This window comes from Malaya genurostris, chromosome 3, assembly GCF_030247185.1.
Source record: "Malaya genurostris strain Urasoe2022 chromosome 3, Malgen_1.1, whole genome shotgun sequence".
NCBI lineage: Eukaryota > Metazoa > Arthropoda > Insecta > Diptera > Culicidae > Malaya > Malaya genurostris.
In genome coordinates this window covers 63,288,514-63,313,458 of record NC_080572.1, presented here as the reverse complement: position 1 = coordinate 63,313,458, position 24,945 = coordinate 63,288,514, and the positions used below count along the sequence as shown (strand labels likewise).

At 36.9% G+C, this 24,945-nt stretch overlaps 1 protein-coding gene across 2 annotated transcripts in view; it reads right to left on the bottom strand.

Moving 5' to 3' along the window:
* LOC131438618 (uncharacterized) overlaps nucleotides 1–24,945 on the bottom strand; it is a 77,029-nt gene that overhangs the window by 36,710 nt on the left and 15,374 nt on the right. For both annotated transcript variants that reach the window (XM_058608748.1, XM_058608747.1), the window contains exons 2-4: nucleotides 5,231–5,672; nucleotides 5,058–5,172; nucleotides 13–593 (exon numbers count right to left, since the gene is read on the bottom strand). In XM_058608748.1, coding sequence (XP_058464731.1) covers nucleotides 13–593; nucleotides 5,058–5,172; nucleotides 5,231–5,672 — 1,138 coding nt within the window. The remainder of the gene's footprint in view (nucleotides 1–12; nucleotides 594–5,057; nucleotides 5,173–5,230; nucleotides 5,673–24,945) is intronic.

Sequence of the window (24,945 nt, the reverse complement as noted above, 5' to 3'; positions counted from 1 at the left end):
ATCACCGGTTACCTAAAATCAGCAGAGTTCCATGAAAACCAAAGGAATAGATTAGTCGTTCAATCATAGTGGGAAATATGAAACTTCCAGCGGCGGTTCCGGATATAGTGATTCCGTTGGCCAAAGCTCGGCGTTTCTCAAAATACTGCGACACTATGACAATTCCGGGAGTGGTGGACAATCCACCTCCGATCCCAGTGAGTATTCCAAAGGTAAACAGTAAATGATACAAGCTGGTAGCGAAATAGCTCAACGTGAGTCCGAGCCCACAAAATATTCCACCGAGAATGACAACTATGCGACATGAGAAGCGTTGACACAGAGCACTAGACACTGGAGCTAAAGCTAAGCACAAAGCGGATAAGATGGCCGGAATCCATGAAGCCGTAGTAGCCGACGAGTTTGGAAAGCTTTCCATGATTTCGACGTACAACACTCCGTACGATTTAACCAATCCAGCAACCCAGAACTGCACCGAGAAGGCGCCGAACACGATGATCCATCCGTAGCCCCCATCCGGTGGGCCATATCCATCGTCCTCGCTGCTCGTGTCGGTGCATACTTCTTTTCGACGTCTCAATTGAAGCTTTTCTCTGAAAAATAAAATTACATTTCATTTACTCGACATACAAAGTTTAAACATATGACCTACCCTGAAAACTGAGTGTATCTATTAATAAAATGATACTTTCGTAGTATCCCTAACTGTCATGTACAAGATGTATGAAAGTATTAAAGCAGAAATGATACTTTGGGTTTGGGTTGGCAATGGACATTGGAAGAATTCTTTTTGTCAATACACGGAAAAGTCCGCGATCAAAAATCCACTAAAACATAACTTTCTAAATTTGTTTGGTTAAAACTGAGCAAATGTCCGTGTGTGTGGGTCTGTGTGTGTGTTTCAACAAAGAGGTCGATTTCTCAGAGATGACTGGACCGATTTCGATCAAACCAGTCGCAAATGAAAACTCTTCCCGTTACCCTGAACGCTATTGAATGTTTTTGAGATCGGATGCTTACTTTTGAGTTATATGAAGTTGCATGTCAAAATTTTTTGACAATATCTGTCACAGTTGACCTTCAATACAGAATATGTTTCTAGACTTAGATTCCGCACGGTAATAGCTATCCAACAATTCATAGATTGTTGAAATCCGTTCATTTTTAACGGAGATATCGTTATTTTTGTATAAGTGATTTTCCCCCATATTGCAGTGCAAAGTGGTCCCAATTACACCAAAACGCGTTTTTTTTGCGCTTCAGAGGTTGATTTTGGTGCCTAAATGTCTTCAGAAAAATTTTCGATTAGAATTGTCCGCTTCTCTTGATATAATTAAAATTGTCAGTAATCCACCTAGAAGAGAAGGTTAAAGTTATAAAGTCTGCAAAAAGTAACCCACCTAGTACCCCTCGTCGAGTGAATAGTACGTTCCCAAGGTTAATATAATGAGTTACGCATGTACACACGCAAGCAATGAGCAACGTTCAACGGTGGTCCTTCATTGGTCCAATACGTTGGATCATTGGTCCAATGAAAGTCCAATCAATCGTTCAACGGGAGGCCAACACGGGACCTTCGTTTGCCGATTTTGAAACAGACCGTTGAACCGAATGCCATTTTTTTCGTTCAACAAACCCGGCAGACAGAGGTCCATTGTTAAGCTATTTTTAACACTTGGAGCCCCGTTGGACTAGTTTTACTGCAGAATTTCTGAAGTTTTTTCCACTTTTTTTAAACTAACACTACATACCTGCACAATATTTCTACTTCACGTAGAATAACAACAAATTTTCTTTCTATGTAAAGGTAATACTTAATTTTCACACTATTTTTGCAAGAGGAAAAACAACAACAAACCGTTCCAGCAAATTGAACGAATATTTCGTGCAATATGTCGCTCAACAAGCGCTCAAATACCAACAAAATTGAACGGCCTGCTGAGAGGGCTACCAGAAGAGAATATTACGAACCTGTAGGCAGCGTTGCCACATATACAGATTAATCTGCATTTTACAGATTTTTCTGATATATTTGTGACCAAGATTCTGTATATGCAGATTACAGATTTTTGGCAAAAAATACCGATTTGACAGTTTTTTGATAGCGTGGATTAAAAATTGTATAATGATCGAGTTAAAATGTATTGAATAATAATATTGATTTTTTTTTCAAAGTGAAAACATTGTCCTGATTGTGTGTTAATTCTAAAAAGAGGATAAAATTTATATAAAAGAGTATGCTAAGGACAGTAAACACAGATGTCATATCTGCTAATAAAGCGTAATTGCGTATGCTTTTAAAAATTGCTTCTGATAAGATGGAAAGTTGATGGCCTCGGCCATAACGTAAGGTAAAGAAGAAAGATTGTTAATTTCATTATACCTAATGAACGAAAGTGAAAATAATCAGACTAAGTTCTCACTTTCAGATTGGATTTTGAAAGTTTTTCGTCAAATCATTATTTCGAGAGGCTAAAACGCAAAAACTACTTCCAGCGTTTTTTCAACTACAACATCATAAAATTCAGACTAAGAAAAGTTTTGGTTTTTTCAAATTTGGGTTCTAAAGACTTTTCATTCCGTTGTGCTTCGATTTCTTATCACTTCTATATACAGATTTTCAATACAGGTTTTGAGCTCCCGATACAGATTTACAGATTTTTCTTCTGAAAAATGCAGATTCAAATGTGGCAACCCTGCCTGTAGGCTCTTCGCTACCACCGAAGAGGTAAGACCTAATAAACCAGCATCGTGATGGGTGATTTCTCCCTGGCCGAAAGGCAAATTTCACAGATCTGATGATTACTTGCCGAGTTATACAAACTTTCATTCCAAAATTTGCAGTTTGTTGACAATATCTGTCACAATTGAGCTTTACAACTAAAAAACTTAAAATTTAGATACCATATCGTAATACCAATCAAACAAGTCGAAGATTGTAACAATCCGTCAACTATTCATTTTCGCCATATCCCAATAGTTGAGGTTTTGTACGAAGGACGATGAAATGACGCTTGGAATCAAAATTAGACACAATTTTCAACACAATCATTTCTAAATGATTGCAAGAAAATATAATTGCTCGACTGTGATGTGTTAAACCTTATATTAGAAATTTAGCACTATCATTGAATTCAAAATGATAACCCTTACATTAGAAAATATGTGGATGGATAAAACAAGGTATCATCTTACTGCTAGGTGGATTAAGCACCTTTCATTTCTAATTAATCATGCTGGCAGTTTAGCAATGAAACATACGGTAATGAGCTCCCCAGGCAGTAAATTAAATGCTTCAATGAGATGTCCCTGAGCAGAGCTCACAAATCGTCTCTCAGTGGGTTCTAATATTTGACATGTGCTCAATGTTCATCTGCTGATTGCTTGGCACTACGATATTGAGACTATGTTTTCTCTGCTCAAATAGTTACCCAGTTACTCAACTCGCTCAGTCGATGACTGAAATCGATTAGCAGGTGAGCATATTATTAGACATCATATTAACAAGATTTTCAGCTCGCACATTTCCCGAACAAATCATTGGCAACATCCATTTTTGCGAACATGGCGCCCACAGGCGAGTCCGCCTCGTATCTCGCAAAAAAAAACGATTTCTCCTTAGCCTCGTTTTTGAGGCTAAGGAGAAATCGTTTTATAAACGTTGTGTAGAAATGTTGGAATGCCTTTGGAACAATTTTATTGCTCGTCATGGAGAATACATTGATGAATATATATGAAATTTGTAAAAAAAAGTGAAACTCTCTTTGTCAAGCCTACTTGAACGATGTGTTTTAGGCGTATATTTGAGCAAGTGAGAAGTTTCTCAGAATATTCAACGTGTTCATGAATATCTTATCACGCAACAGTTAGATAAGGCGCCTCAACATCCAAATAAACTTTTCGGTCATTCATACATAAAGCTTGCTTCAGATAGAATTGGAACAAAGACAATTGCCTCTATTTCAGTTATTTATTATTGAATTCAAGATCTTTTTTTACACAAATGTAGCGTTTTCTTCATACTTTTTAGAAAAAATACGGATAAAATTATTCGTCACGGTTTCGAAGGAATCCTCGATTTTTTCCTGTAACACGGCTCATTAAGCGGCGCACAGCTTCTTCGTCCATCGTTTTAGCTATCTTATTTCACCAGGTCGTCATCTGATTGATGTCTTTGACAACGTTTCCCTTTGCCCAGTATTTCTCATGATTGCCCAGTATTTCTCAATATGGCGGAACTGGGAGCAGTTGGGTAGGTTAAGGTTTTTCGGAACAAACTGGACCCCTTTCTCTGCATAACATTCTTGAACGACTTTGCTGTAATGACAGCTTGCCGAATCTGGCCAAAACATTACGGGATGGTCGTAGGATCGAATGAACGGCAAAATACGTTTTTGGAGACACTCTTTTTGGCATAGTTTCGATGTCATTGTCTTATTTGTAACGAAAACTTTCGTTTTTTTTTGCCGCTGCTGCAAATGCTCTGCAAACTTGTCGGCAAGAACAAATTTAAATTTGGCTGGAAAATCCCCCCCCAGCCATTGCCAAGTAAAACTTTTGACCTGGGATTTGCCCGAAGTTAGCCTTGACATAGGTTTCATCGTCCATCAGAAGACACCCGTCGAACTTGGTCAGCACCTGGTCATATAGTTTCCGAGCACGAATTTTGACCACACTTTTCTGTTTTATGGTTCGATTTGGCTGTTTGCTAGCTCGATACGACTTGATTCCTTCCCGGAGTCGAGTTCTCCTCATGGTACTTCCATGAGCGCCAAGAACTTCCAAATCCGTCCACCAGGAGCGCCACAATATGAGCAAAAGTTTGTTCCAATTCTAAATGAAGCAAGCTTTATTTTACGAGCAGGACGAATTTATTTAAATACTGCATTGGTCTACGACAATTATTAAAAAGGCGTGCTACACAACAAAATATTAGTACTGAATACGACGTATTCATATTAAAGACACATTCAGTTTATCGTTAAATGAGCATGGTTTTTAAAAATATTGACTGCACGAGCATATGTTCTCCCCGTTTTCTGTACTTCGATACTTACTTTTTGCTTCTAATCTCCCGAGACTTTGCAATCAATGGCCTGGCGGTTAGACTTGAGACAGTCAATAGATTTTCATTGTCGTCTTCGTCCAATTCTGCTGAAAGTTGCGCTTCAACTGAAAGAAAAATCGCTTTTAGATATTGTATATCTTCTCCACTAGTTGGAATACTTACCGTGCTGGGATTTATTTGCATGAAAACACGTGTCAAACGCAAGAGAAGCGGGGCGAAGTAGGGTATCATTTGGGTTCTCCTTGGAGCTGGCACCATATCCAGGGAGCACGAGTGGTCCAAGATCGGTGCACGTTCCTGAGTAAGAATCTCGCTGCCTTTCCCGAATGGCATCCATTCCCATCGGATCAATGGCCAGCATTGGATCGGGAATTCCGGAGCTGTTACTGGTCGGCACAACCGGTGCTGACTGGATTGAGAACAAGGAACCGCTGTTGTCGCACTCGGCCAGCAGAGCTGCGTTAAGCGGTGCCCGGCAGTGGTCAGGTATTGACGGGTGGTACACAGCATGGAGGAACTTGTTCTCATACCTTTGCTGTATCTCAATATCCTCAGATACGAGACTTTCAGGTCGGTCAGGTTTATCGAGACGGACCTGCGATGCCTAGAAAAGGAACGAAAACAAAAATTGATTACTTGTTGGAATCTGTACTGATGGCTTATGAATTTAAGTATGAAAATTTTATTAGATGGACAAAATTGCGTAGAAATCGGAAACGGATATTATACAAATATTGATTTTGTTGAAAACAACATCGCCAATCACGTATTTTTTGTGTAATCCTAACTAAAGAAATCAGGAACAACACTTTGAAATACGATTGACTACAAAAAAGCATTAAGGGGTAGGGCCCGCTACGTTTTTTTGGGTCGGCAAAACAATCTTCGGTGGGACTTAGGAACGTTTAGATAAAAAATTGGAAAGCGAGTTATAATCAATGATTGACATCACATGAATGTCTGTAAATCGGTCAAATTTTTAATGAGAAACTCAAAATTTTTATCCAAGATCAATTTTTTTACAATTATTGAAGAACAACTATTCTCTCAAGATTCCTTTACAGCGAAAACCGTGTTGCCAGGTTTTTCATTTAACAACTTAAATCAAGTTCCGCACATCTTTTTTGGTCACTTTTCTCACCGCAGAAAGCCAGTTTGCTTCGAACTCCATTTTACTGACAACTGAAGAAACGAATTCTTAAGGTGAAATGTAGCGGAATGCGCGAATCGCGTTTTTGATCAAATATTCAAAAACTAGACCGATTTTCGAAAAACTAAAAACACTTAAGTTTTCGATATCAAATTTATCACAGCTAAGTATTCTTAGAATTTTGAAATTTTGCTTTGTCGTGCCGTAATTGGTTTTTGGAATATATAAACGGTTACTGTTTCGTTCCACGCGGGGATGGTTTTAGAACTGAAAAGTAGTATTTGTAGTAGAATTTCACAAAGAATATGAAAATGCAACTCAAAATTATGAAATTTCAGCCAAAACAACCGAAATTTGAAAAAGTTTACATAAACTTTTCCGCATTCTTTTTATTGCTTGCGCGCTGCTGTTTCGTATTGAGGTGGTGTGATAAATGCACGGTGGACCGCGGTGTAGCGAAAGCTGCACTAAAACCGTTCGTTTTTACCAATTGCACTACATCAGTGCTACACTTTTTCTGCACCGATACCACTGGTGTAGCACTCATCAAAAGTTTGGTGTAGCTTTGTGCAATGGAATCGTTTATTGTAGTCAATGGTTACTGTTTATGTTTTCATCATTTTTGTTCGTTTATTCATGCCATGGTGTAACACTACACCGGTGTAGTGCAGTTGAAAAACGAAAACGACATTAGAGATTTTTTTTCTTATATACAATCTTTTTATATTTCTCCTTACTAAAAACTGGGATAGACAAGGAACGTTTGATCTTTTTTTATTCGGGTTAAACGCTAAGTTTAAGACACGTGCGGGAATTTTATAATCGTTCAGATATTTTTTTTGCGACTGTGCTTAACTAGGACGGATGTAAATATAGTTCAGACTTTTTTTTGTTGTGGTTAGAGAGTAGATAGTGGCATTACTTCGTATCGCGTAAGACGTGGTTGATCGATTGATGATGGTCATGTGATATCTCTCTAGTATTACGGCTGTCTATTGCAAAAAAAAAACAGAACACAATGAATTGAATGTATGAATTAATAGCGATCCTCCTGACAGCCGGCTGTCCGAAGTTTTACGAGCTTCGGAAGAAATTTCGTATTCTAGTAGGGAGCACACATTAATACAAAACGAGATAAAATTGCAACAAATTCTATGCTAATACGACAGATTATTTTTCAAGCAGCCGTTGCATTTCGTAATCCATACGCCGTCTTCACGTTTCATCTTCAATCTGCGTATTAAAAAATTAAAATAAAGAACACGTTTTCCTTTTGCCGACATTGTCCAGGCATCGTGGCCGAAGAAAGAAGCCGTTCCAATGATCGTTTTCCAGATCGTCAACTTTTGAGCTCGAAGTATGTATGTTTATCGATTCTCCAATTTCTGAGATATGATGTTGTAAAGATGCTAATAGCAAATGAGTTAGATCTAAAATATATCAGTCGTGTATCTCGCTTTTACTTCCTATGATTGGTAATGCACTAATAGAACAGCCATGCGTCTCCATTCCAAATATTTCAAAGAAAACGCTTGGTAACTAGTTAACATTACTTGTATCGAAACACCTGTTTCTCAAGTCAGTAGCTTACCACGAATGAGTTAGTTAAAAATAAAGCAGAACTCCTTCCAACATAAAATTCAGTGTGAAAAGACTTTGACGTGCGTTAGAAATTTTCACTAATTAGTAAATATATGTTGTATAACATATATTAGTCTCTCTAAACGTTTCATGTCTTGTTGATTTTTTTAAAATCCACATGAGCAAGCACGTGCTTCTCTTAGTTTACTTTCTTGGCTAATGATTGTTGCATAATTTTCCAGTAGGTACAGTTCAAGATGCATTTTTATGCAACGAAAACTTTCGAGTGACCGCTCGTCCAATTTCAAATGAAAGACCCCCTCCCTTCTGGGTACGTGGCTGTCAGTAACATTTAAAATATTGAAACCGTTGGATCTTGTGAAATAACATTTCAATTTACTGAATACTCTCATATCAAGAAAAGAACTAATGATTCATTCATGGATAGAATAGACAGTTTTACTGAGCAGGAGATACAGGCAGAAGTTTTAGCTACAGGAATAAAAGTTATGGATCTTGTTCCAATAATATTTATGCTCATTTTCTTTCAAAATTAGATAGAAGTTTTCGTTTCGATAAGATATGTCATCGTGCTAATTTTGATCAGTGTATTCCATGTCGTTGTAGGATCATTTCTAATCAATTAACAAATTTGACATTTCCAGTAGATTTTGCAAATAAGTGACTCTTCAATATTTTAAAATTGGGATGCCAAATTTATTGTAACGCCTTTCAAGATCTATAACTTACAAAAAGTAACAGATATAACCCTTCGCAATACACAAAACTTCCAAAGAGTAACTTTTGTAACGCCTCGTAACGCTTGCACCATTAAAAATTGTAACACATGTAATGTTTTGGAACACCTAAAACTTACAAAAAAGTTACGCATGTAACGATTTGTAACACCTATAATTCACAAAACAGTAAGGCATGCAATGCTTTGTAACTCCTAAAACTTATTTAAAGTAACGAATGTAACGCTTCGTATTGCCTTTAGCTTACAAAAAAGTAACGCATGTAACACTTCATAATGCATGTAACTCACAAAAAAATAACGCACGTAACGCCTGCAATTCACAAAAACTAACGCATGTATTGCTTTGTAACGCCAAAAATTTACACAGAGTAACACATGTCACGTTTCATAACACCTGTAACTTACCAAAAGTAACGCTTCGTAACGCCATAAACGTACTAAAAAATAACGGATCGTTACGCTTGTAACTTACAAATGAGTAATGCTTGTAACGTTTCTTAACGTCTATAACTCATAAAAAGTAACGCATGTAACGTTTGTCACTTACATACAACACTTCGTAACGCCTATACTTACAAAAAAATAATGCATATAACGTCTTTAACTTACAACAAAGTAACGCTTCGTCACGTAAAAAACTTATAAAAAGTAACGCTTGTAACTTACGAATGAGTAACGCTTCGTAACGTAATAACTCGCAAAAAGTAACACATGTAACGCTCCGTACCACCTATAACTTACTACAAAATACGCATGTAACAATTTGTAACACCTATAACTTACAACAGAGTAACACATGTAATGCTTCGTAATGCCTATAACTAACAAAAACTAACGCATGTAACGCTTCGTAACGCCTTTAACTGACAAAAAAGTAAAACGTGTAACGCTTCGTAACGCCTATAACTTGCTAAACAGTAACGTATGTAACGCTTCGTAGCGCCTTTAACTCACGAAAAATAACGTATGTAACGCTTCGTAACGTCTATAACTTACAAAAAAAGTATCGCTTCGTAACGCTTATAATTCACAAAACAGTAACGTTTGTAACACTTCGTAACGCCAGTAACTGACTAAAAAGTAAAACATGTAACGCTTCGTAACGCCTTTAACTTACAAAAAAGTAACACTTCGTAAAGCTTATAACTTACAAAAAAATAACGCTCGTAACGTTTATAACTCACTAAAAGGTAACGCATGTAACGCTTCGTAACGCCTTTAACTGACAAAAAAGTAACACGTGTAATGCTTCGTAACGCCTATAACTTACTAAACAGTGACGTATGTAACTCTTCGTAGCGCCTTTAACTCACGAAAAATAATATATGAAACGCCTCGTAACGTCTACAACTTACAAAAAAGTAACGCTTCGTAACGTTTATACTTCACAAAACAGTAACGTTTGTAACACTACGAAGTGTTACAAACGTTACTGTTTTGTGAATTATAAGCGTTACGAAGCGTTACTTTTTTGTAAGTTATAGACGTTACGAGCGCCTGTAACTAACTAAAAAGTAAAGCATGTAACGCTTCGTAACGTCTTTAACTTACAAAAAAACTAACGCATGTAACACATCGTGAAACCTATAACTTACAAAAAAAAAACGCTCGTAACGTTTATAACTCACTAAAAAGTATAGCATGAAACGCTTCCTGTTTCGGAGTTACAGAGTGAAAGTTTTTTAGAATTTCTATGGGTCTGCTGCATGGTGTCCGAAATTACAGAGCTAATAACGAAATTACAGAATTAACAAAAGAAAAGTTTGCGTGCGCTTGGTCCAAAAACTGTTCTAAAACCAAGAAACTTAACGATATATAATTAAGTTCTTCTAGTCAATTAGGCTATCTCTTCATGTGTTTTCATATGCAGGGTTGTTTAATTGGTAAAACAATTTCCCCGGTTAGGAGCTAGCTACGGGTTTGAGTCTCGTCTATGCGGTAACATTTTCGCAGTTTTCAATACATAGTTGCATTCGCTTGTCATTTGTCATTTAAAACTACCTCATGACGGCTCTACGTCTTACCAAGACTAAAGCAAATCATTACAAGATTATGATTTCTCAAATAAAAAGTTATAAATTTGCTCCTAGTGATTTTGTTTACAACAAGTCGATCGCGTGATATGGAAACATGAAATTCTAAGCATGATTCCCTCATACTCTAAGACGGTTATTTTGAACGAAATGTACAGTTACCAATAACTTATTTTTAATTATCATTTTCGACTCATTAGCAATTTATGTTACACTGCTAGAGCCACTTAACGGTTCAACATGAACCAAGATTATTTTTCGGTTTTAGAACCGCATGAGGGGTTCTGGTACCCATGCGGGAACAAAATCTTCAAATGACCAATTATTTGTTAAAACTTCGCAATTCAACACAATCTCGTATCTCGTGTCTTCAAAAGCGATATTCTGATGTAAAAATGATCGTTATTAATCAAAACTTCCAAGTTTTGTTAATATTTATAAACTGTTTTAATTACACAATGAAACTTACATTTGACGTAAATCTAAGCATGCCGTAACCCGAGTAGAGTGTGAGATTAAAAAGAGAATGATGTTGTGCTGTTCGTATATATCGATTACTTAATTTGCCATCGTTTTGGTCGTATTAACGGTTAAAAGTTCAAAATTGAAAGCAAAAAAATGTTGTGTGACATCAAACTGGAAACTAGTTTTGCTCTCAGTGAAAGCACATTGAAAACTTAATATGATGTAGATTTTCTCGAAATGACACGTCACGAGCATAATCTAAAAATAGAACAGCCAAAAAAGGTCCGGGATAGTATACATTTAGGCTATATTACTCGCAAGCAAGAAAAAAGATTTTATGCAATCTCCATATTAGTCGCAAGCACGAAAAAAAGATTTCATGCAATCTCCTCCACGCTACCGCGGAGAGAATCCGGTTTCGAACTTAGGTGTTTTGGAATGCGAACTTTTTGCGATTGCTATGGACTGTAAGTGCTAGCTATCAGGAGATGGAAAATGTTCGGTTATATGACAAGCAGTGTTGTTTCACAATGTTGTATGCAGGTAGTTTCTGTTAGTGCACACTCGTTGCGTCGCTTCCATCTCGCATCCTCCGTGAATAACAGTGTGGCTATTTGAGCACAGTATGAAAATGTTCTCTTTGTCCTTCTCATATTCAAATCTGTAGCATTCGAGCATTATAATATTAAGTTGAGTTATCTACTTGATCACAAACAACTCGCACATGTAATCACTTTGAAATACGAATTTAGAGGCTCTGAAGACCGAACGTTTTATAGTGACGTCTCCTACAACACAGGGAACGTGAATTAGGAATTCGGCAGTAAGGTATCCCAGATCATATGTTTTTTTGACTAATTGGGACAAAGAATGATTATCTCGCTTCTGACCACAGATAGAAACAGAATCTCTTCAGTAAATTTCTAGTTCTTGTGTAAATTTATAATTTGCAATCATTTGATGAAGAATTAGTCCTGTAACTCAAAATTATGAAGATTTAGTTAGACGGTTTCTTTAAAAAAGTCTAGATACTACAAGAACTATTTAATCTATCAGATGATTGATTAAATAGTTCTTGTAGTATCTAGCGTCAGTGAGTATATGAAGTTCTAAGCATTTATAACTAGGAATGAGAATTGTTTTTCAGAGTGTCTTCAACACAGTTTGTGGACTACTTAGGAATATACAAATTAAACATATATTTTCTTGGTGGCTCCTCTAAGCCCCTAAAGTATTATTAAGAATTAGCTCTAGGTTCTGAAATCTGAGACATTCAATGTTCGATGTTCGAACTTCGTAAACAATGAATTTTTCCATACTGTTGGATATAAAGTTATGGGTATTTTTAGAACGGGTTTGGCGGGTAGGTTATTTTCGTCATCCAGGTCCCCGATTTTTGGATGCACTGAAAATAATGGTCTAAAAACTTTGGAATGAACTTTGCGACGTCGTATGATTACAAATATCGAAACATTTTTTTTTTAAACTGAACGCAAAAATTGTTACAGTATCGGATACTTAACGTATCTAGAAGGAAATCGATGACGTTAAATATATTTCTCATATCAAATTCTGAAATAAGCTCCTTATACGGCAGACGATCAGCGAGATGGGAATGCCAAAGCCACTATTCAGATTGACCTGCTTCATACAAACGTGGTACCGATGATCGCCAATTTATCTAATGCCTCCCAGACGTGTGGTTTGACACCAATATTTTCGTGGTTAAAAAGAAGAAGCATTATTTGCGTAAAACTTAGAAATTGTTGAAAAAATCGTTTCGTCGCGGTTTCGTTGCGGTCAACCGCAGGATCTCGGCAGGATATCAAAGCATTTTTGTAAAAGGCAACATAGGATTGAAGGAATAATTCTTCAATTGAAACTTAACTTTGTATTTTGTGTTTCCATTTGAAATTTGCTCAATTTCAATGGATTCACTAAGTTGTTGATTTTAATATTTTCGTTTTTTGAGTTTCACAAAACTTTTGCCTTTAAAAAGCAAAATGATAACATAATGTGATATTAATTGAAAATTTGATGAGTCGATATCATATTAGGATTTCAATCTGATGTTGCTATCATAATCAGATTTCAATTTTTTCTCATTTTGATGTTAGACTTTACTCGGGAATTCCTTGGATGATGACAAAGTATTAGATTTTTTAACATGTAAATATGAATATTGTGTCTGTTTCGTTGTTAACTTCAGTTGAACTAACTGTATCGCTAATGATACGATTCATTTTAACTTAATTTGAGATGTTAATGTAATAGAATTGCGACAATTTTTTTTAATGTGCATCTTTACAGACGTAAAAACAATTTGAAAAATAACGAACTGAAATAAGTAATAGAGAAGTCATTATTATCAAGTGTATCACTTTATCACTAAACTTAAAACTATGCTAATCTATCTAAATTGTTCTAACTGCAACTAATTCATTTTCGAAAAGATACTATTCACATTAACGTTAAGAACTGTTATTGTGATTAAAGTTTTAAAACAACAATTTAAAAAAAATTGAAGATGCGGGCTTTTCTTCATTTTATTAATCCGAACTTTCTAATGGAATTATTGATATTGTGAAAAGGATAATAAAAGATTCGAAACGTATCATATGATATCCTTTCCGCTGCTGGCACCCAACCCAAACGAAAACAGGAAATGGACACGTTTCCGCTCCCTCGGAACTATTGTTTGATTTCTATCGATTCAATATCCGTTTATCAGCAAAAGCGTTGATAAAAATATCCCACACTTTCTTCCTACGCAACCTAACCATCATCCATCAGTAGACAACGAATAAAAAGGACAAGGAAGTAACTGAAGGGCACCAATCTATAAACCGACGTTTCACAAATTCAATATAAATTGTCTACAACGTTTTTTTTATGAGCAATATGATATTGCCGACGAGAGTTACGCAATCTGTTCTTCATTTTGTGAAGGAATGTGTTCACAATTAAGGTTTCAGATAACATTCATCACCTCCCAGGAATGTAATTATCCATTTATTGAATTTGTGCACAGTGCAAACGACGTTCTGAACATTTTTTACGTGTTTACCATTACAGAATGAGTTCTCTTCCAATCAAGCTACACCAATTTTCATCAATTACTGATCTTTTAGAGCATGGAAACAATTCCTTTAAGAGCTAGATTATGTTGAATATATGATTTTTTTTTAATGTGATACTGCATTATCATTCATGGTTTAATGGGCTTGATTTCTTTTGGAGGTTATTTTCAAGAGCAACTGTTCCATTCGAAAACACAAGTCGCAGAGAAAAACTTCCTTTTTGCTTCATAAATCGCTATACGTTGCGAGATTTTCAGACGCCATCCATGACTTATCGATTTACACTCTTGGCTTCTGTTGCCTCCCACACAGAGAACGTACGCCTCCTATTCGGCCACCCCAGTAACATAGAGAGTCCAAATGGAAGCCTTGAAATGTCTGCGATATCGGATTTGAACAACGAAAAATATATTAAGTGATGATGGTTGGGTGATGAAAAAGATAGCGTTGGATCAAATCCAAGTATATCGATGGCAGGGTGATTGCATCCTCTAAATCAGAAGCTTGTATCTTTCAGTGTACTGGTACCTTTCTTTCCTATGTGAGGTTCACATAATTATGGTAGAATTTGTATTTTAGTCTAGAAAAACATTGGAAATTAAATATGAATATCCAATGTTACCATTCACGAAATATTTTGATTTTATGAAGTACTTGATTTATGTAACTCAGCCTAGAAAACCAAACACATATATTATTGCCGAAGACATATCATATAAATCTGACCGTTTCTGAAACATATTGTTTTATTAAATTTCGGCTTGGGACCTTCTCAGAAGTAAAGCCAGAGTCGAAATGGCAAATGGTTGTTGATAATGTGATCAATCAACATTTCGACATGTATTGCTGGCCACTGCGTTCAGCGCGAACAATGTTTAGCTAACACATGGGCTGAAAAGTCCCGGGCCTAACACATAGACGGCACTGGTGTTATTGCAGCCACCTTTTTGCCTTTCTCACATAGAAAGGTTATGCAATCACTTGAAAAACTACAAGGATCAGCCACAAGGGGTTGTTCGAGCCATTGATGTGGAACAAGGCAACCAAAATTTCTAATGATCTACAATCAAACAGTTCAATCAATCGTCACACTTTTGAATCCGCAATTGCACGAGAGTCTGCTTAGATTGATTTTGATCAGGAACCAACACCGAACAACATTGTTTGTTTTATAGCCGACGAAATTACACCAATATCCCAAATGTATGCAATTATATCTTTGTACTTACTTGCGATACGATTTTGATATTTAAGCTTCTCTTCGACAAGCTTGTGTTCAAGTTTTGTATGCAAAGCAAAGTCTTGGCATTACATTCCTTTCGTGGAATAGTTTCTCTACCATTCTGCGATTTCGGTTGAAGCGATAAACTTTTTCTGATTATCAATCGAGTTCATCTTATATAAATTAGAAATTAATCTTAAGCACTCAAATTTCTCAGGCGAAACGACATAACATGGAATTTCATCCGAGCTTGCATGACACAAGATCAGAGCATACCAATTAAAGCTTCAAATCGTTTTATGGCACTTTTTGTCTTGCTCTCTAGCAACAACCAACCTCTAGCACGCTACCTGTAGGACTGAAACGTTAGCTATAATTTTGCAAACAATATAGGACACTGCTCGCTACTCATCAAAATTTCAATCATTTATAATTGAAAATATGTGGCTTGATACATTCATATCGAATCTTAGAAATATATCCAACCAAATAATGAAATAATATAATTAATTGATACAAAATATACTGAGCTGTAAGTGTTTAAAACCTGACCGCATTTCTACGTGTATTTTTCCTTGAGTTTCTGATTTGCACCACTATATAGAAAATAAAGATGTGTTCCACATCAAAACCGACTAGCAAAAATTGGCCTGGAGGGTCAAGTGTCAGATACCATTCGACTCAGTTCATCGAGCTGAGCAATGTCTGTATGTGTGTATGTGTCAAATAATCTCACTAGGTTTGCTCGGAGATAGCTGAACCGATTTTCACAAACTAGGTCTCATGGTCCCATACGGAATTCCTGAATTCGACTTCCGGTTCCGGAGTTATAGGGTAAAGTGTGTTAAATATCGTACACCGTCACTTAAACCGGCGAAACAAAATACCTAAAAAAAATTGCTAAACTGGTCTCAAAACTACACGAATCGATAGCCACTATCAGTAGGCAACTGAACATACCGATTCCGGCTATCCTGGTTCCCGGTCTTAGGTTCCGGAAGCACCGGAAACAGTGATCATATACTCCAAAATGGATCTCACTCACCTTTCTCAGCGATGGTTTGACCGATTTCCACAAACTTAGATTGAATTCAATTTCCACAAACTTAGATTAGAAAGGTCTCGTGGTCCCATACGGAATTCCTGAATTTCATTCGGATCCGACTTCCAGTTCCGGAGCTATAGGGTAAAGTGTGCTAAATATTGTACACCGTCACTTAAACTGGCGAAACAAAAACCGTAAAAAATGTTGTAAAATTGTATAGAATTGTTAAAATTTTAATAAAAACTAGTAGAGTTTGTACGTCATGTTAGTTGGAGGACGTACGAACCGACATCGATTATACCGGTTCTCGGGTTCCGGTGTTGGAAATGCATATAATAGTGAACCCACTTCGTTTTCTTACGGATGACCTACGCGAGCAAAGCACTGTTTCATTCTGTATGTTATACTAGTTAATGCACAAACAATCCCTTGGTTTCTTTCAAAAATCGAACAGAAAAATTTTGAATAGAAATCCACAATATTATATATGGGAAAGGCATCATTACACCACTAGGTGGATTAAAACAGGTTTTTCAGTTAATACTAAAGACTGCCCCAGAAAGTATGGACGCAACCAAAAACCGCTGCCATTTCGCAATGGTTCAGAATCAATTTTTATGGCTGCGTCCTGTTGTTTACACTCTTCTCTAACCACTTATGCAGTTGTTTATTCGTTTTCATTAGTTTGTTTCGAAATGCGTGGACTTTCAGCAGAACAACATCGAAAAATTGTGTACAAATGGTGTACAGAACGCGGACTGTCACTGAGAAAGATAGCAAAAATGGAAGGAGTAGGTGAAAAAGCCGTGCGAAATGCAATCAGGAAGTTCGGTGAGGATAACACCTTTGAGGATAAACCGAAAACGGATCGAAAAAAAGGTCCTCACAACCCTCAGTTGGATAAACGTATACTGAAGGCGCTCGAGCAAAAGAAGGAAGTTTCAGTTCGGGAAGTGGCCAAAAAAGTGGCCATTTCGAAGTCAAATGTTCTTCGTGCTAAAGAACGTTTGAATCTTCGAACCTATAAGAAGCAGAAACAATCAAAACGTAGTCCGAAACATAAAGCATCGATCAGGCCGAGGGTTCGAAAGCTGTACAATACGATTCTTGCTGGAAATTTGAACTGCATAATCATGGACGACGAAACCTACGTGAAACTCGATTACAAATCCTTGCCGGGACCACAATATTATACGGTGCGAGGAGGGCAAGAGTTAAACCAGTCCGAGACATCGATTGAAGTCGAAAAATTTGGTAAGAAAGCTATGGTCTGGCAAGCAATTTGTAGCACTGCTTCAATGAACAGTGAAATATACATCAAGAAATGTTTACAAAAACGACTTCTACCCATGATTCGAAGCCACAAGGATCCCCTTGTGTTCTGGCAAGATCTTGCTTCTTGCCACTACTCGAAATCAATGGTAGAATGGTATACTACCAAAAATGTCACTTTCGTCCCAGAAGACATGAATAAAAATATATACCGTTCAAGCGAAGTAATGGCTTGAAAAGTGTTATGGAGACTCCGCTTCATCAGAAACAACAATAAAACGATTTTGTTTTAGGCTTTGTTAAGACGTAAAGCCGCCTCGAGCTAGTTTTAACATGATCAGTATCTAACGGGGAAACATATTGGAAAACCGACATGTGAACACAATGATGTAATGAAAACCGCGAAAATGTTACCGCAGAGACGGGACTCGAACCCGTAGCTAACTCCTAACCGGGGAAATTGTTTTACCAATTAAACTACCCTGCATATGAAAACACATGAAGAGAAAGTCCAATTGATTGGACGAAACTAAGCATGCTTCGCTCTACTTAGCCACTACGGTATTCACTTACAGTCCCGTATCGACGGAAACAAATTCAACAGAAACACATACAATGATTACGAGTCTATTTCTACCCATCTGCTCTTGCCGCACGATACTGATTTGAGACTTTTGTTTTTGTCTATTTCGCTATCTACGGGATAACACACGATAGTTTCATCCATCGATTTAATGGATCTCCACTAGTGTGTGGTAGCAGTAGTGACGATTGTGTGATCTCAAACACAATGGTAAAGGTAGACAAACCTTTTATTGTCCTTCAACGATTTTGTTTTAGGCTTTGTTAAGACGTAAAGCCGCCTTGAGCTAGTTTTAACATGATCAGTATCTAACGGGGAAACAGATTGGAAAACCGACATGTGAACACAATGATGTAATGAAAACCGCGAAAATGTTACCGCAGAGAGTCTCAAATCAGTATCGTGCGGCAAGAGCAGATGGGTAGAAATAGACTCGTGATCATTGTATGTGTTTCTGTTGAATTTGTTTCCGTCGATACGGGACTGTAAGTGAATACCGTAGTGGCTAAGTAGAGCGAAGCATGCTTAGTTTCGTCCAATCAATTGGACTTTCTCTTCATGTGTTTTCATATGCAGGGTAGTTTAATTGGTAAAACAATTTCCCCGGTTAGGAGTTAGCTACGGGTTCGAGTCCCCGTCTCTGCGGTAACATTTCCGCGGTTTTCATTACATCATTGTGTTCACATGTCGGTTTTCCAATCTGTTTCCCCGTTAGATACTGATCATGTTAAAACAATAAAACGTTGGTTTGATGACTTCAAATGTGGTCGTAGACAGAGATGTCTATCTCCTCTGTGTGACGAAGAGCAAGCAAAATTTCTCCCCTCGCACTGACAACTTCAACGAGAGCTCTTTTCTTTCACATTTATACACCACTGTTGTGTAAGTGTGCACGCATCAAGAGTGCGTTTGTTTATTTCCTTTTACCTCTTCCACTGAATCGCACCAAAGTGCTAGAGCATTAGCTAATAAATTCTCTGAGGTGGATGCAGATACTTTCACAGAGGTGCACACGCCGGTGAGCACTCTGCTGTATGGTTTTCGTAGATGAAGCGTGGACACGCAAAATCAGCAAAATAAAACAATTTATCGTAAAATTTTCGGTTTTCCTTGCAAATTTTTCATAGCAAGGCCAGATCTACTCTCTATTAATTGAAGTTCACAGAAGTGTTCGCTCACAATCACGCGCCAGTGGTCACTTGGGTGTATTTAGACGAGAGCGCGTGTGAGCGATTCATGCGAAGAGAATGTGTTTCACTCGCGCCAGCTGCTTTAACCAGAAGCACACACTCAAATGCTGTCTATTCGACACTGAGAAGAAGTGCGCTTTCCTCTTTGTGCGGTGCTTCGTTTTTTTCATCCTCGGTGTGGCAGAAATCTGACTCTAGCGTTTATCACTGTGGTGAAATGCCATCTCTGGTCGTAGAGACACCGATGATGCAGAACGCAGTGGACGTCCAAACGAGGGGTAACACCAGGAAACATAAAAAAATCCACAAAATCGTTTTGAATGATCGAAAAGTGAAGTTGCGTGAATTAGCTGACATCGTAAAGATATCAAAAGATCGTGTATTGCATGAGTATTTGACTATGAGAAAGCTCTGTTCAAAGTGGATCCCACGTTTGCTCACCGTTGACACAAAAACGAGAACGTGTTGATGATTCTGAGCAGTGTTTGACCATGTTTAAACGTAACAATCCGGAATTTTTGCGACGATATGTGACAATGGATGAAACATGGATTCATCACTTCACTCCGGAATCAAAACGATCGTCATCTGGGTGGACAGCATCTGGTGAATCTCGTCCAAAGCGCCCGAAAGCACAACAATCGACTGGAAAGGTTATGGTCTAGATATTTTGGGATGTAATATTTATCGACTATCTTAAGAAAGGAAATACCATTAACAGTGAATTTTATAAAGCGTTATTGGAGCGTTTGAAGGCGAATTGGAATTGCGAAGAAACGATCACATAAGGTCAAGAAAAAAATTTTGTTTCGTCAAGACAACGCACCGTGTCACAAGTCAATCAAAATAATGGCAAAACTACATGAATTGAATTTTGAATTGGTCCCACACTTACCGTATTCGCCAGATTTGGCTCCCAGCAATTACTGGCTGTTCGCAGGCCTGAAAAAAATGCTCGTGGGTAAGAAATTTCGCACTTAAAAACTGTGCGAGGCTAATTTTGAGGCAAAAGATAAATTGATCTACAAAAGTGGCATTGAAATGTTAGAGCGGCGCTGGAATGATTGCGTTGCTCTTGATGGAGATTACGTTGATGAATAAAGTTAATTTTGAACCAAAAAAAAAATCGTGTTCCCTTTGTTAGGCCCGGAACTTTTCAGCCCATGTGTTAAAGTGGCAAATCATTTTACCGGCCCTCTGTCTCGACGCCATCTTGATGAGATCAAAAACATCAAAATCAGCTGATTGCATCGTAATTAAACAATCAGTAATGCAATTGTTTTACAATTTACCTTGTTTATTGGACGAAAATTAGAGAATTTTGGGTCTACTCTCTCACAATAACTTGTCAGTTTACCTAAAAACAGCAGAACATCAAGTGGAAGTAGTTTTCACAATTCGAGAGTCGCGATGAGTATCAAAACATCGCAGTGTTTGGGGCTCCAAGCGCGAGGGCTCAACGTAATCGGTGTACTTTCAAATGGCTGGTGCTAAACTATCGGTGTCAGATGGCTGCATTTTACTGATCAAGCAAATCCTTTTACTGAATCAAAATATCTATAGATAGATAATTCATTGCATTAAGCTAGAAAACTTTTTTATTCTCGTTTGGTCGATTACGCGGGTTGCTACTTTTCTAGATTCTGACATTTGATTTGAAGTCGTTTGAAATGTGAAATCGATATTGCTTCGAATGAATGTTGCTGGCAGGATCCGACACTGCACGACACCGCAACGTTCTTTCGCACAGAGAAATGCCTTTCCTTGGTCAATTTACCAGTTTCGGAACAGTTAACTCGTTCAGTCACGATGATTTTATTCTATCTAATGCGACAAAGTAATGGCGTGTTTGCTGCGGTTTGGTAATTCATAATTTTAATTTGATGATGTTTTGTTTTTAAATGAACAAAAAATAAAGAAATTTTAGAAGCTGTCTCACGTGCACAAGAAAGCCATGAAGGTTTATGATTCAATAGTTTGAATTATTAAGAGATTCCGCCATTCTCGGTTATGCTGGCTAAAACTGGGATAAAATGTAACAAATCTAAAGATGTAAAACAATTTTTCCAATTTTACGCCTCGAAAGTTTAATGTTACTACTGCTTAAATTAATTCCAATAAAATGAAATCATTCCTTGAATCACACACCAGAGTTAGTATAAAATGTGCTATATTACTGTATTTAACTGGTTGCATGACCGGTGGCGTTTAAATTACTTCGAATGAATTTATTGAAGAGAAATTAGGTAGATTACAGTCAACATTGTCAATGGCATGGATCGAGGCAATTTGGCTTCCCTCGGTTTGTTTCCAAATGCACTAATTCTGTCATGCAATAAGGATTCATACATCTTGCGTAACAGTTCAAGCATTGGAAAATAACAATCGTTGTTTACTGACTCACCACGGCATTGACATTGAATATCTGAAGAGTTCGTCATCGGTTGCATTCAACTGAGCTTATAATTCTTGTATGACGTTGCAGCCCACATAGCACAAGCCTCTGTGTCGCCTTTTTCTCCATTGCGAACCGAACTTTCAAGATCAACTCACCCCCACCACTTTCATACATATTTCAACAATAACAACTATTTCTCTTGTTCTTTGACTGGAAATCGTTATGCACCTCATCCCTGGTGTATCTAGTTGGAGTGTGCAGTTGAAAACTGAGAAAATATAAGAAACAGAAGCTTTACTTCAGTGTATGCAAGAAAATAGGGTGAAATTGCCATCTTTGAATTTTCAGAAACTGCCATACAGAAAAATAATGTTTTTTTAAATATATCATTTATTTTTCCCCGGCTTTAACCATTTTGGTCGTTCATCGGGTAGAAGTTATAAAATTTGACCGTTTTGGCTTACAAAGTTTTGTACTTTTTAATTTTTGTTTTATTTTCCTGTTTCGTTCTGTCCGACATCTGACAAATAGATATCCCTGTCTGGATCCTTGATATGTTTGCAAATTGAGAAATACCAGATGAGTATTTATAAGATGGGTTGATGTAATGAAGAACTTATATTAAGAAAGATGAATGAATAAAGTTAATTAAGTAAATAAATGAATCGATAAAAACTAAATTTTCAATAAAGTGTCTTCTCTTTTACAAAACTTGAGTCCCGAGTAGATAAAAACCTTTTCCTATTTTGAGAGTCCTGCTAGACAAATTGAAAGAACGAAATTAATGTTCGCTCGACTACACAAGCGTTTCAGTAGGTTCAACATCTTCTTCTTTCTAATGATTTTTATAAATTGATTTATATATTTTTGTTTGAAGTGAAATCTTCATAAAATATTGGAAAATCCTCAGTTGAAAAAGGTTGAAAAGTCAAACGAATGACATACGGAAAAAATAGTTTTTTTTTATACAAGATATACCCAGCAGTGTTGGAAAAATCATGATCAGAAAAAGTTCATTTCACTATCACTTGCGAAAAAAATCAGTTCAAGAAATTTTCTAAAAAAAACTCAGTGACTGAAAAAATCACTTTCGATATTTTCATTTATGAAACGAGCTCCACAAAACTCTCGAAGCTCACAAGTGATTTTTCGTATCAGCAAAATTTGATGACGAATTTTCACCCACAGAAATATCGCTAAAGAGATAATCGAAAGGGAGAAGAGTGTCCGATGATATTTCAATGCTGAATTTCCATTACGCTCCAGTTCGACACCGAAGTTGATTCGTGCAATATTTAATTATTATATTTTCATCAATAATTCATTTACCAAAAATCTTCTGTTTTAATCATATCAGATATATTCAATCTGCGAACTTTTTTCTTTAATCATCGAGTAGAAAGTTCGCTAGTGAACTTTTCACAGCTGATGTTTTGCCACGGGAAATCAGTTTCAGTGCCTCTGGACGAATTTCAAATAATCCTCATTTCTGTGAAGAATGAAAATATTCGACTTTTCCATCTGTTTTGCCGCTTAGGCATTGTACATAAGTGATTTTTATCTGTTATATCTTTTCCCCATAACGAGTCCGGTTCAGCTCTGCGGTTCCAGAAATATTGGATTTTTGGGTTGATCAGTTTTGCGCGACGGTACGAAAACTAATGCATATATTTCCAAATCACAAATTGCGAATCGTAGCTGAAGGTTGAATATACACAAAGGTAGAGATAATTTGAGTAAACCCATAGTTGTAATAAATTATGGGAAACGAATGTCGTTCACATAGAGTAACGGCTCCCTATTTCATATGAGCTCCTATTTCTATCTCATCCCTTCACCTCATTACTTTGAACATGAATAATATCTTACAACGTACCTGAACCAAACTGTAGAATGTTTTAAAATGATTATTCAAGCTATTGTCATACTTTCTCATTGGAAGAAATGGTTTTAAATTCTACGGTGATCGTTTTTTTTTCATTTAAAACAAACTCACTTTTCAATTCAGGACACTTTTTCGTCTCAAGATTTACAGTTCGTCATGTTTCTGAATATTTACTAATCGATTCATCTCAAAACATGATCACTATTTCGCACAATTACAGTATTATTGAATGCTGGATGACTTCATAATTAGTGATGTTCACTTGCCACTTGTTTAATTAACGAATAAAAACTTCACAAATTACCCGACAAGCTATAAAAATCTTCAAGAATATGAGATGAAAATTTTTCACTTAGTTCACTTGATTGCGCGTTGTTTTCATCTCATTTGGTTTCGTAACATTGCCAAGTTTTCTCATAATGTTACAAAAAAATTGTTTTCCTTCTTCAAATTATCATCAACAATCAATTTTTTGGTATCCGTTACATTAGTTTAATTATATTGTTGATATTTATGTTTCAATAAAACTTTTTTGGCTTCGAATATTACCAGAACGAACGTGATAGATACTAATGAAATAACCATTGTGGCAAATCTACACTCAAATAAAAATTCGATTTACTTGAAAAATCACGTAAAATGGTTTCAAAAGTTAAATTGAATATTTGACGTGACGAAAATGAATGTTATACGAACACCCCTTAAAATGAATACAGTCATCACATAAGGTTTACGTGAATTGACCAAACGTCAAACAATCTACGTGGATTTCAGGTGTGATTTTGAAAATGACGAGCAATGGCCCTCAAAGTGTAAGTAGTGTAAATATTTGCGAGAAATGTTATTTAATTACAATTGTTTACTGCATCTACCAGACCATTCCAGTATGAACGTTTCCATGTGTTCGACTGGACCCAGTGCTTGCGTGAGTCCGGAAGTGTGCCCGCTCCTGCAGAATACTTCAAACAGGCCGTTGATGCACCGAAAAACGGGTTCAACATCGGTATGAAGCTAAAGACACATGACCCTTGTAATGCGACCTCAACCTGCATCGGTTGTATTGTGGGAGTTCTCGGACCCCGACTTCGGATTCAGTTAGATGGCAGTGACAATAAAAACGATATCTGGCGGCTTGTCGATTTGAGCTCCCACGACATTATCAGTTGGTTTTTATTTTTTGCCATTGCAAGTACATGCTAATTTTCTGAAATAA